The sequence below is a fragment of the Mustela lutreola genome, chromosome 14 (assembly GCF_030435805.1).
Source record: "Mustela lutreola isolate mMusLut2 chromosome 14, mMusLut2.pri, whole genome shotgun sequence".
Taxonomy (NCBI): domain Eukaryota; kingdom Metazoa; phylum Chordata; class Mammalia; order Carnivora; family Mustelidae; genus Mustela; species Mustela lutreola.
This window is the reverse complement of record NC_081303.1, coordinates 34,533,259-34,546,380: the sequence shown is the minus strand read 5'-3', so window position 1 is coordinate 34,546,380 and position 13,122 is coordinate 34,533,259. Positions and strand designations below refer to the sequence as shown.

At 41.6% G+C, this 13,122-nt stretch overlaps 1 protein-coding gene across 1 annotated transcript in view; it reads right to left on the bottom strand.

The window, feature by feature from the left end:
* MRPS14 (mitochondrial ribosomal protein S14) overlaps positions 1-8,314 on the bottom strand; it is a 28,334-nt gene extending 20,020 nt beyond the window's left edge. The window contains exon 1 of the mRNA XM_059146081.1: positions 8,178-8,314. Within this exon, the coding sequence (XP_059002064.1) occupies positions 8,178-8,228 (51 nt within the window). The 5' untranslated portion in view covers positions 8,229-8,314. The remainder of the gene's footprint in view (positions 1-8,177) is intronic.
* Positions 8,315-13,122: the final 4,808 nt, after the last annotated feature.

The window sequence follows — 13,122 nt, the reverse complement described above, 5'->3', positions numbered from 1 at the left end:
TAGATACCTTCTCCGTAAATTTTCTACCCTTATCTTCTCCAGGACCTAAGAGCAAATACAAAACTTTAGGGAAAAGTTTTTCATCTCTCCCTTCCCCCGCTCCTCCATACAGGGAGGTATTTGGAAATCAGGCCTGTATGTCCTCTCCACAAATATTAGTAAAAACAAATGCTATAAATGTTTATTATATCTTGTCTGTGTGTCTATACATGTTGTAGGAGATATTTTCTCTACTTTCACACGGTACTGCTAAAATTAATTTGTAAAAGAGCTCTATTTAGTTGGTTTGAAGGCAAGTGCTTGTAAAATTTGGGTATTCTAAAACTCTAAGAGAGAAACCCAAATGTTTTTCAATTTCATGGGATATGAAAAAAATACTTGAAATGAAAACTAACTTAAACAAGCTTTTCAAGGTATCAAGTCCTATAACGTTCTGGTAAATAATCTAAACTTATTTAACAAATAGATTAAATAAATACAAAGTTTTAGGGACCTTTTTAAAATAGTGTCCCCAAATCTTTTTGGTACTTGAAACCTTAAAGTTTTGCTTAAATGGTGAGTTAAATTCATTAAATATCTAGGTCATTTCCAAATAAGACAAAATACTAAAACATTAATTACTAAAAATAGGTTCATCTACTTTTGGATTCTTATTACAGATACTCAAAAAGATACTTAGATGTGTTAATGGTACGTGAAAAAATTTTAAAAGGCATATTTAAAATGAAATGTATGCATAAATTCACAGATTTAAGGAATGCTGGTTAACAGACCATTCAGACTTACTTCTTAGTTTCCCCTACAAATTAAAGTTTTTAAAGTTAAAAATTTGCATATATGTAATTAAAGCTACTAAAAATAAGGGAAACATCTCCATATGCCAAGAAGGTAGGATGTTTTCCATTAAAAAAAAAAAAAAAAGTGAGAAATAGAGATGAATTTTTTGTTAAAGGGAAAAAAATTAATTTTGTCCTAAAATTAGGCTGGTTGTTTAAAGATACACAGGACAAAAATGAAATGTAGGGGGAAAAAAGAGTTATAGAAGTTTTGTGGAAAAGGAATCTTTAAAAAGGAATTTTAAAAAGGAATATGTGGTCAAGCTGGCTAAGATTACAAGGAATTTTATTTTATTTTACTTATTTATTTTCTTAAAGATTTATTTATTTGATGGAAAGAGATCACAAGTAGACAGAGAGGCAGGCAGAGAGAGAGGGGGGAAGGGAAGCAGGCTCCCCGATGAGCAGAGAGCCCGATGCGGGGCTCAATCCCAGGACCCTGGGATCATGACTCAAGCCGAAGGCAGAGGCTTTAACCCACTGAGCCACCCAGGCGCCCCACAAGGAATTTATTTTCAAAAATGAGTTTTGGGGTGATTGGGTGGGACAGTTGGTTGAGCATCTGACCCTTGGTTTGGTTCAGGTTGTGATCTCAGGGTTCTAAGATCAAGTCCTATGCTAGGCTGCCTGCTCAGCCTGGAGTCTGCTTAAGGCTCTTTCTCCCTCTCCCTCTGCCCCTCCCCTCTGTGCTCACATCCTCTCTCTCTAAAATAAACACATTTTTTTTTTTTAAAGGATCCTCAATTGACTGAGCCACCCAGTCACCCCTAAATAAATGAAATCTTGGGAAAAAAAAGTTTTAAGGGGCATCTGGCTGGCTCAGTCTGTAGAGCATGTGACTCTTGATCTCAGAGTACTGAGTTCAAGCCATTAGGTACAGAGCTTTAAAAAAAGGTGGGGGGTGGGAAAAAAAGGAAAAAGGAATGCCTTGGTGGCTCAGCTGGTTAAGCATCCAACTCTTGGTATCAGCTCAGGTCTGGACATCAGAGTCCTGAGTTCAAGCCTCACATTGGGCTCCATGCCCAATGCTGGGCCCGATTAGGCCCACTTAAAAAAAAAAAAAGCTTTAATATCAAAAGTTGGTACCAGAGCGCTTGGGTGGTTCAGCTGGTTAAGCATCAGACTCTTGATTTCAGTTCAGGTTATGATCTCAGGGTCCTGAGATTGAGCCCTGTGTGGGATTCATGCTCAGCAGGGAGTCTGTTTAAGATGGTCTCTCTCCCTCTGCCTACCCCATTCAATCAATCAATCTCTCTCTCTCTCTCAAGTGACCAAATAGGAGAGCCTGGGTAGCTCAGCCAGTTAAGCATCTGCCTTCAAAAACAGTCTACCAGCAATGTCTCATCTGTTTGGGCCATAATCCTGGAAAAATGGTTTGTGCTCCCAGAGGCTTCAGACCTCCTTGGGGACCCTTCAGGCACCTGCAGCTGGACTTCACTTAACTGCCACTTAGCACAGGTGATCAATACCTTCTTGTTCTTATTTGTGTGTTTTCTGAATGGGCTGAAGCTTTCCCCCCTGCTGCAAGGATGATGTCCCTACAACAGCAAAGAAATAGTTAGGAACTGTGTTTCCCACCTGGAGTATATTTTCCATGATCTCCAGAGACCACAGCACCCACTTCGCTGGGTAAATCATACAAACATTAACAAAAACCTTGCAAACCTTTTGGGATTCTATCAGTATATGATATTCTGCTGATCTCTTATAGTCTCATGCTAGTATGACTAGCTACTGTAAATCTTTAGTACCTTAAGATAAACCCTATCATCAACAGGTAAATAAAGCTTCCACTCAACCCCAGTTCAAAGGATCCTATTGGTTATGGTCTGGAGCCTGAAGTCTGGGCATTTTGGAAACATCACCAGAGAAGAACAGCTCTTGAGCCCCACTGGAAAAGACCTTACCAAGAGCTGCTGCAAAACTAATAGGTATTAAGCCTTGAGTATGCAAGCTAAAAAAAACACTTGACCTGACACCTGGTCCACACAGATGCTGCAGACCTAGAAGTCAAACTGGCAAGGAAGAGAAGTAACTGACACTGAAGTAGACTACTTTCACCGAAGATGACAGATCAAGACTCCATGCTATAAACATAAAACCCATTCACCTTTTCTTGTCCTTTAATCCGCACTCCCTGGAAAGATTAACATCCTCAGGCCCTTGCTCAGAGGGTGTAACCCCTTATTTCAGGCGAGGAGAAAAGCTAGCTGTGCTCTTAACTTTCCACAAGCAAAATAAGACATCTTATTGGTCGATTCCCCTGAATTCACATTGTTAAAAAGGACCTACCAGGAGGCTTTCATTTATTCCTTTTGACAGGTCTGTATTTCTCTGGTTGGGGATAAACATAAATGATCAAGAATGGCTCCTTAATTCTTAAAATCGTTGCAACATCTGTTGCTAAACAATAGCAGCCCAACAAAGATCCTTAGACTCTCTAGCCAAAGTTGTTGATAAGAAAATAGCTCTTAATTATCTTTTATCTGAGCAAGGTGTCTGTCCTTATGGCCACCACCTGCTGTGCCTGGGTTAACACTTCTGAGAAAACGGAAACTCAATTACATAAATTACAGTAACAAGTCACATGGCTTAAAAAGCTCTCCTTCCATGGGGTCCTTCTTTGATTGATCTTTTATTAGCTTGGGTCTTGGGGACTATAGCTCTATAGCACACTCCATATACTGGGAATTATCTTGCTTATATTAATCATAATACTTCCCTGGTGCCCTGTATTCTCTCAGAAGTTTTAAATGCATGTTCACAGCTGCTAACCATTAAGCAAATGATCTAAGACTTGAAACATCTGGGGGTGCCTGCTTGGCTCAGTACAGCGTGTGACTCTTGATCTTGGGGTTATGAGTCTAAGCCCCACACTGGTCACAGAGATTACTTTTAAAAAATTTTTAATAATTAAGAAAAGAGACTTGAAACATCTAAGGAACAAAGAAAATGACCAACTTAAAAAACTGAACCTGAAGCCATGACCTGTGAATATTCCAGAGGGTAAGCCAAAATGTCAGGACCTATGGATACCACACAAAGGAATAATAAAAACTGCTAGAACTTGAGGTCACTGAGTGGCGCTAATGCCTTCAATTCTGATCACATTTCTGTTAAGCTTTGAGTCTGACCAAAAGGACAATTAATTAAAACAGAAAACCAAAAGCCCAAAATGGCATTACTTAGGCCAAGTCCATTCACAATTTGAACTTCCCCAACAAGAGTAATCTTAACTGGTCAGTCAGGAATTTTCTGATGGGACCAGTAAGTGCCACAAGGGCCCTTCATCACCCAAAGAAGAGGATGTAACCAGCATAATAAGACCCACTGCTCATCCCCCTAAGGGAGAGTGACCTTGCCTGGAACAATCCTTTTTTTTAAAAAAAAGATTCTATTTATTTATTTATTTGACACATGGACCACAAGTAGGCAGGGAGGCAGGCAGAGAGAGAGAGAGGAGGAAGCAGGTTCCCTGCGGGGCTCCATCCCAGGACTCTGGGATCATGACCTGAGCCAAGGCAGAGGCTTTAACCCACTGAGCCACCCAGGCGCCCTGGAACAATCCTTTTCTTTTGCTAATAACTCTCCTGCCCTACTTCTTTCCTATAAAAACCTTCATTTTGTACAGTTTCTGAGAGTTCCCCTCCATTTTCTAGATGGGATGGTTCCTCATTCCAGAATCATTTAATAAAGCCAATTAGATCTTCAAATACACACAGCTCGGTTTTGTTTCTCAATATAGTAAAGGCACAGACTGTATAGGCCACTAAAACTCAAGTCTCTCCCAAACCAGAGCACACATTACATGTTAATTAAATTTTAGCTACAGAGGGAAACCTGCATGGCACAGTTGGTTAAGCATCCAATCCTTGGTTTGGGCTCAGGTTTGATCTCAGGGTGGTGAGACGGGGCTCTCTGCTCAGTGTGGGCGGTATGCTTGGGATTCTGTTTCCCTCTACCCCTCCCCACCTCACTCACTCACTCTCTTTCTAAAATAAAGAAATCTTGAAAAAATTTTTCAGCTATGGAAATGAGATTACAAGAATGCCAACATTTTTTTTGATAAACTGAAAAAGAGAAACTGAACATATTCAATGCTAAAAGCCTCGTGGGGGAAGACAATTCTACAATCACCCTTGGAAATAAGACAAGCACAAATGGAATTTCAATAATGATCTGTCACAGGACTGAGTCAAATGACTAACATGGTCTCTGGGGCTGGAAACAAATGTCATGTTACAGAGGGCTTCAGCAAAGTTTTGAAGAGACTGTCAGGATTTTGATACAGCTAGGGGCAGGGGAAGGGACAGAAGATGGTTAGTTCAAAGCAAACAAGAAAATGAGTGACATAAGATTCATAAGAACAGGAGAGAACATTCTGGCTGCAAGAAACAATCTGTGTTGATTGGCAACCCAAGGTGCACTTTTACGTATGAAAATGAAAGTCAAGGAGACTTAGGAAACAAAATTAAACATTTCCCTTCGATCCTTATCCAAGCTATCCCTAATCAACTTCTTCTCTATCATCTAACAGGCTTCTATTTATTTTTTAACATCTTTCATTTTTTGCATAACTATTTTTTTCTGACTAGAGGAGAAATATATACTCTTAAAGCATTTATTGCTTTATTACAATATTTCTTCTGTGAATGTTCTGTCTCTTGCCTACATTTATACGGTCAATATTTTATCAGTTTCTAACAGTGCTATATACATTAAGATTGCATTCTGCTCTGTATACATCCTATTTCTGCCCCCCCCCACCTGTCTTTACCTCCCAAAATGCTTTTGGGGGCCCTCTTCAACATAAGCCCTACAGTCATACAGTCTTCTAAATCCTCCTCTAAAATCTTCAGATTTTTCCGCTAGCTGAATCCTGAATCCCTCCTGATGGCTTCCTCCGTTTTTTTTTTTCTTTTCCCATGACTGGGAATGGAGGTGTGGGAAGTGTATTTCTTGGTCTTCAGGGCAGCTCCCAAACCTTCCTTCCTGAAAGGAAGCTTTGACTCTCCCTCCCACCACCCCTCACTCCTGCCCTTGTCTACCACAGACCCTCCCTTTCATTTTTCACAGAATCTAGATCCTGGCACACTGTCACTTTACAATATTCTTGTCCTAATTCCTGGTGATCTCAACATACATGAATTATCTCCTGATCTCTCTGTTCCTTGAACCCCTCCCCCTCCAGTGATTTTCTGTACTCCCTTCCATGCCCTAGGTCTTTTATTACCAGTAGGTGCAAGCTTTGTTATCTCGGTGTTGTGTGTCTCATTTTCTATCACTTTTTTTTTAAAGATTTTATTTATTTATTTGACAGAGAGAGACCACAAGTAGGCAGAGAAGCAGGCAGAGAGAGGGGGAAGCAGGCTCCCTGCTGAGAGAGAGCCCAATGTGGGGCTCCATCCCAGGACCCTGAGATCATGACCTGAGCAGAACGCAGAGGCTTAACCCACTGAGCCACTCAGGTGCCCCTCATTCTCTATCACTTCTTTCTGGCTTGATCTTCAAACACCCCAACAACAACCCTTGTTAGGTTTTTAATTCATTGATCCTACCACCTTTTCACACTCGGCTTTTGATTTCCTGTCTCCCCCTTACCCAGCCTGAATTCCACATGCATAAGCATATTATGGTGTTCCATCCAATCTCCGCTCCCTGGTCCCTCTGTCACATTACTGTACTTGCTCTAATTCTTGTCACTAGTTTTCCTGTCTGCTCCTATTTCACCATTTCCTCTTCTCTTAAATCCCTAACACCTGCTTCAAACCCTCACACTCCACTGATGACTTCTCTTTAATTATAAAATTAGAAGCAACTGGGAAAGAATTTCCATAAACACCCATTACAACTACCCCCTTCCTAGTATCTGTGATCACATATTATACATTTTCTCCTGTTATTAAATATCCAGTCTAATATAGTTAGCAGCATAATATAGCTAACTGCACATTGCTAATGAACACTTGAAATGTAACTAGTGCAACTGGGGAATGTAATTCCTAAGGTTATTTCATTTTAATTCATTAAAAATTTAAACTGAAGCAGCTGTAAATATTAAACCACTTTATTATTTTTGTAGGACATTTTCCATTTTAATGGTGGAAAATGTGGCATCCAAACTGAGATGTGCTGTAAACAAAATTCAAACTGGATTCTGAAGACCTAGTATGAAAATAGAATGCAAATTTCTCATAAGTCGTCATCACAGATTATATATTGAAGTTAATATTTTGGAAATGCAGGCTTCAAATATTTAATTAAAATTAATTCCATGTTTCTTTTTACTTTTTTAACAGGGGTATTAGAATACTTTATCTTTTTTAAAGATTTAATTTGAGAGAGAACTAGAAAGAGCACAAACTGGGGCAGAGGGAGGGGGACAAGCAGACTGCCTTCTGATCAGGGAGCCCAACGTGGAACCCTATCCCATAACCCTGGGATCATGACCCAGCCCAAGGCAGACGCTTAACCAACTGAGCCATCCAGGTAGCCCTAGAATATTTTAAATTACATAATGCAGTTGGGATTATATTTCTATTGGATAACACTACCACTGACGATGAACTGTCCATATTCCTAAGACTAAACAATGGAATAGGTGACCCATCACCTTTACCTACTCAAAAGTACAACTGCACAATTCTTCCCTCTTAAGTTTTTCCCACGCTACAAGATCTTCCCGTTAACACAGAAAGTTAATTCTGTCGCGTGAAAAAACAAGGACACAAAACACCCACTCTTAACCCACCTCTCCTTCCAGCAGCTACCAACCCATTTTTCTGCTCCCCTTGTAGCAAAACTTCAAAACAAAGGTCTATACTCAGTCCTCAGTTTCTTTCCTCGCGTTCTCCCTCGAACGCTTTGGCCCCCACCGCACCACTGAAACTGCTATGACGAAGACCCCAACAACACGCTGCTGAAAACCAATAGCCAATTCTCGGCCCTTTAACTGGCCGGTCAACTGAGCACAGAGCGGACCACCCCCTGCTCCCTGAAACGCTGCCGTCGCCCGCTTCCGGGCCACCACACTCTCAGGGCTTTCCCTCTCCCTTGCTCAACTCCGGTCAAGTCTCCTATGTCCGGCTCTCCTCGCTTAACGCTGGAGTCCCTGGGGCTTCGATTCACCGACCCCTTTTCTTCTCCACCTGCACTCACTTGTAAATGGGCGGCAATCTGCAGCTTCCAATGCCTGTCAGTTATAGGCTTACGAACATCAAATTTACATCTGACCTCCCCTGGGACGGGTCGGCACTGGCCGCTCCAGGTGCCAGAGTAGCAGGGGACCCGTGGGTTTGGGAGTTCAGTGGAGAGGACTAGGCGTGGGACTAAGGGCCTGACCTGACGAACGGTCCGCAGCAGAGAGCCCAGCATGGACATGGACGCCGCCATATTGTCCGCCGCAAACGCTGAACTGCGGGAATTTTATTGAGGGCCGAAAACGGCGCGGACGCGAGGGGCGGGGCCCGAGGCGTAGGGGGCGGGACGGAGGGCGGGACTTTAGCTTACAGCTGGAGGGCTTTTCTTATTGGCTTTGCGTTCTCGCGGTATTTCACGCCGTGGAGCGCTCCTCTCTTCTTGCTGCCCTTCGTTCAGTTTGCGTTTGCCCCTACTCACCTTTCCTGCGGTTCCCCGGAGCTACCAGCTCCCCGTCGCCAGTTTGTCTTCCCGGTCTTGCTCAACCTGCTGCTCCTGCTAGGTCCTCCATCTAGTTTTAGGATGCTGTTTGCCATAAACCTACAATTATTGCCGGCCCCTCCTCTGTAATTCCCCTTGTAGATTTTTGTAGATCTTTCCTGTCCACTTTATGGCGGTAATGATCATATTGATGATTTCTGTTTATGTGTCTAGGAGTCTTATATACATTAAAACATTTGGGGTTGGGGGGTAGGAACACTATCATTTAAAATCTGCTCCCCCACCCCAGCCCCTGGGTGGCTCAGTCGTTAAGAGTCCACCTTCCACTCACGTCGTGATCCCAGGGTCCTCCCACCGAGCCCGGCATTGGGCTCCCTGCTCAGCGGGAAGCCTACTTCTCCCTCTCTCACTCTGCCTGTTTATGTTCCCTCTCTTCTCTGTCTCCCTGTTAAGTAAATAAATAAATAAACTCTTTAAAAGATTAAAAACAACAGCAACAACCTTTTTCAAGGGGGCCTGGTTGACTCAGTTGGAAGAACATGGGAATTCTGATCTCCCGGCCATGAGTTTGAGCCCCACGTTTGGTGTAGAGATTACGTAAATAAAAATTTTTTAAAAACTGCTATTTTCAGTCTGTAGTACAGGGAACTTTTAGGTCATCTTCATAGCAGATGTCCTTGGTCTGGAATGAACACTTTGAGAGGCCCCTTTCCTTTGATGTAAGGCTAGTACCACCAACCCACCGTGGTGGTTCTGGTTAGAAAAGTATGGAGGAGTATGTATTAGCTTGGCACAAACCCGTGTCTTAGATATGTTGATGGATGAAGCGAGGAGCTGCGCCTATGCTATTTACATCTTCTGGGAAGGAAGCTGAAATGCAGACTCCTTTCTTTAAATTTCCAAGTTTACTGGAGCATATCTAATGGACAGGGGAGGAACTGTCTGAGGCCAGCCAGTTGTCAGCAAAGAAGCCCCTGTCATGGTAGAATCAGAAAATTTTCCACCATGTCACATTCCTAGTGTAAGCCCATGAGATGCCTTTCTCTCCCCACAACTGAGAGTCATCTGTAATCAGCTCACCAAATGAGTGAGCCAACTTTGTGTACAATGCCTTTTGCTTCCTTTCTGTAAAAATACTTCTGAGAGCATCTTTAAATAGCATTAGTAACTTTTTTAAAAAAATTGTGGTAAGATATATACAATATAAAATTTCCCATCTTAAAAAAAAGAAAAAAAATTTCCCATCTTAATCATTTTTTAAGTGTAGAGTTCAGTGGTACATTCACATTGTACTACCACCACCACCATCCTCTCCAGAACTTTTTAATCCTATCAAACAAAACCTCTGTACCCATTAAATAATAACTATCTTCCCTCACCCCCACCCTCTGGCAACCACTATCTTGCTTTCCATCTCTATGACTTTGACTACTCTATGTACCTCATGTAAGTGGAAGCATACAGTTGTCCTTTCGTGACTGACTTCTTTCACTTAACATGTCTTCAAGTTTCCTCCATGTTGTAGCATGAGTCTGTACCTAATTATCTTGTATGGCCGAATAATACTTCATTGTATGGAGAGACCACATTTTGTTTCTCTGTTCATCTGTTTATGGATATTTGCTTTGCTTCCACATGTTGGCTATTGGGCCTAAAGCTACCCTGAGCATGTATGTCCAAATACCCTTACACAGCATGTATCTTATTAGGCTGTTTTTCACTTTAAGAAGAGATGAAAGCAATTTAATGGCTAGTAAATTAGGCCGCTCTCAGATAGTGAGAGAAGACTCCAGGGTCTTCTCCCCCCCCACCCCAGGGTGTTCTTTAATTAATCATGTTGGTTTTGTAAAACAGCCCAAGATTTCTCCTCCAGTGTACCCTCCTCCATTAGCGTATGTGGAAGCTTGGCAAGACTAAAGAAAGCTCACATTACCTTGAGTTTTCCTAAGAAGTCTGTGATTCTCTGTGGCCATTTGACAGAAGGTGGGGGAGGCTGTTGGCCTTACTGTCCTGGAATTCTAGATCAGAAGAACCGTCATCATTCAGTCATTTATTCATCCTATAAATACATATGAAGGATCTATTATGTATAACCCTATTTTGTGTGTGTGTGTGTGTGTGTGTGTGTGTGTGTGTGTGGTGGGCTAACAGAAGAGAATCTCTGAGCTTCTGATACTTATATTCAACTGGAGATTACAGATTTAGATCTGGGTGGAGATAATCACCATTGTCAGGTATATTGCCTTTGCTTTTTCTGTCTAGTCTTTCCTTTAGAAGCTAGAAGGTACTATTTGGGTGGATAATTTTTTTTTTGTTGTTTTTGTTTTTAAAGATTTTATTTATTTGTTTGACAGATAGAGATCACAAGTAGGCAGAGAGGCAGGCAGAGAGAGAGGAAGGGAAGCAGGCTCCCCACTGAGCAGAGAGCCCGATGTGGGGCTGGATCCCAAGACCCTGGGACCATGACCTGAGCCAAAGGCAGAGGTTTTAACCCACTGAGCCACCCAGGCGCCCATGGGTGGATAATTTGTTAAATATTTTGAGGTTTGATTGTGAGAAAGTATTCTAGGGGCGCCTGGGTGGCTCAGTGGCTCTAAATCTGTAATCTCCAGTTGAATATAAGTATCAGAAGTTCAGAGATTCTCTTCTGTTAGCCCACCACATACACACACACACACACACACACACACACACATCCATAATAGGGTTATACATAATAGATCCTTCATAATAGTATTTATAGGATGAATAAAGCCTCTGCCTTCCGCTCGGGTCATGATCTCAGGGTCTTGGGATCCAGCCCCGCATCGGGCTCTCTGCTCCGCGGCTTCCCCCCCTCTCTCTGCCTGCCTCTCTGCCTACTTGTGATCTCTCTCTCTGTGTCAGATAAGTAAATAAAATCTTATAAAAAAAAAAAAAAAAGAGAAAGTATTCTAGTCACCACGTTGATTCCGGACCTGATGAAATAAGAACCATTGTATGGATGGTGAAAGGCAAAGAGAGGTTGGGTGACTTGCCAGGCTCACAGGGCAAGGCCCCAGACCCAGGCCCATGTTCTTCAGCCTCACGCCACACTGTCCTTTGGAAGAGCAGCAGCTCAAGGTCAAAGGCCGGACTGCTGTTACAGAGTCCTTGCTTACAAAACATATCAAATTTGTTAATGTCCGGATTTCATGCCATTTCAATCAAAACTTCCAATGGGGGGAAAACCAACTTCCAATGGATTTTTTTTTCTTAACAAAGTAATTCTAAAATATATGTAAAAGAATAACTCGGATAGGAATGCAATTTTTGAAAAGGAAAAATAACAAATAGATTTTCTCTGCAGGACGTTACAATGCCATATATTATAAAGCCAGAGTGCTGAAACTTGTGTGGTACTGGAGCCAAAATCAACAGACAGGTAAAGGAACTAAGCAGGTAGGCCAAAAAGAAATCCCCATGTAACTACAATTGGTTATATGTTAAAGGAAGCATAACAGGGACACTTGGGTAGCTCAGTTGGTTAAACGGCTACCTTTGGCTCAGGTAGTCCTGGGATGGAGTCCTGTGTTGGGCTCTTATCTCAGCGGGAAGCCTGCTTCTCCCTCTGCCTGCTGCTCCCCCTGGTTGTGCTCTCTCCATCGCTTGCTCTCTCTCTGACAAATAAGTAAAATTAAAAACAAACAAACAAGTTGGTCCTAGAACAACTAGTTAAGGATTCAGGAAAAAAAGATTGTTTCTTTAAAGATTCTATCTTTTTAAAGTAATCTCTACACCTAGTGTGGGGCTTGAACCCACAAACCCAAGATCAAGAGTCACATGTTCCACTTACTGAGCCAGCCAGGTGCCCCAGGAAAGCACTCTTTAGTTATATCTTGACCTCTTACCAGTTAAATGTTGACAAAGCTTACAGAAGAAAATACAGATGAATATTTTTTAAATTTAAATCCCAATAGACAATCCTCAGGATGTCTAATAACATGACAAATATTCAACCTCACTAGTTTCCAAGAAAATGCAACTTAAAACAATGAAAATTTAATCTAGCAAATTAACAAGAATTTAAAGAAAGTTCAGTGTTATTGTGGGTGTGGGGAAACAGGTAATTTCCTATCCTAGGAGTAGCAGTATAAATTGGCATAACTTGTCTATGAAACAATTTGGCAAGAGTGTTTTCAAAATTTTTATCTATTGACCCAGTTATGCTACTTTTAGGAATCTGTTCCAAGAGAATGCTGAGAAACTCTAAAATTTATTTATAAGCACATGTGCCATGGGATTATTTAGAATAAGAACAAATGGAGATGGAGAATTAAATGAATTGAGAAATAACATGTAATTCTAGTTTACAAAATCTGACAGTTTCCAAATTCGGAAAAATATATGTTTAAAGATACAGGCATAGTTACAGGAAAGAAGGATAGATATACAGGTAGGTAGATAGATAGACAGATAGAAAAAGATTAAGAAGGGGGCACCTGCATGGCTCATTAGGTTAAGCGTCTGCCTTCAGCTCAGGTCATGATCCTGGGGTCCTGGGATGGAGCCCCTCAGTCAGGAGTCTACTTTTTCCTCTCCCTCTTTCCCTTTCCCTGCTTGTGTTCTCTCTCTCCCTCAAATAAATAAATAAATAAAAATCTTTAAAAAAAAAAGATTAGGAAGGAAA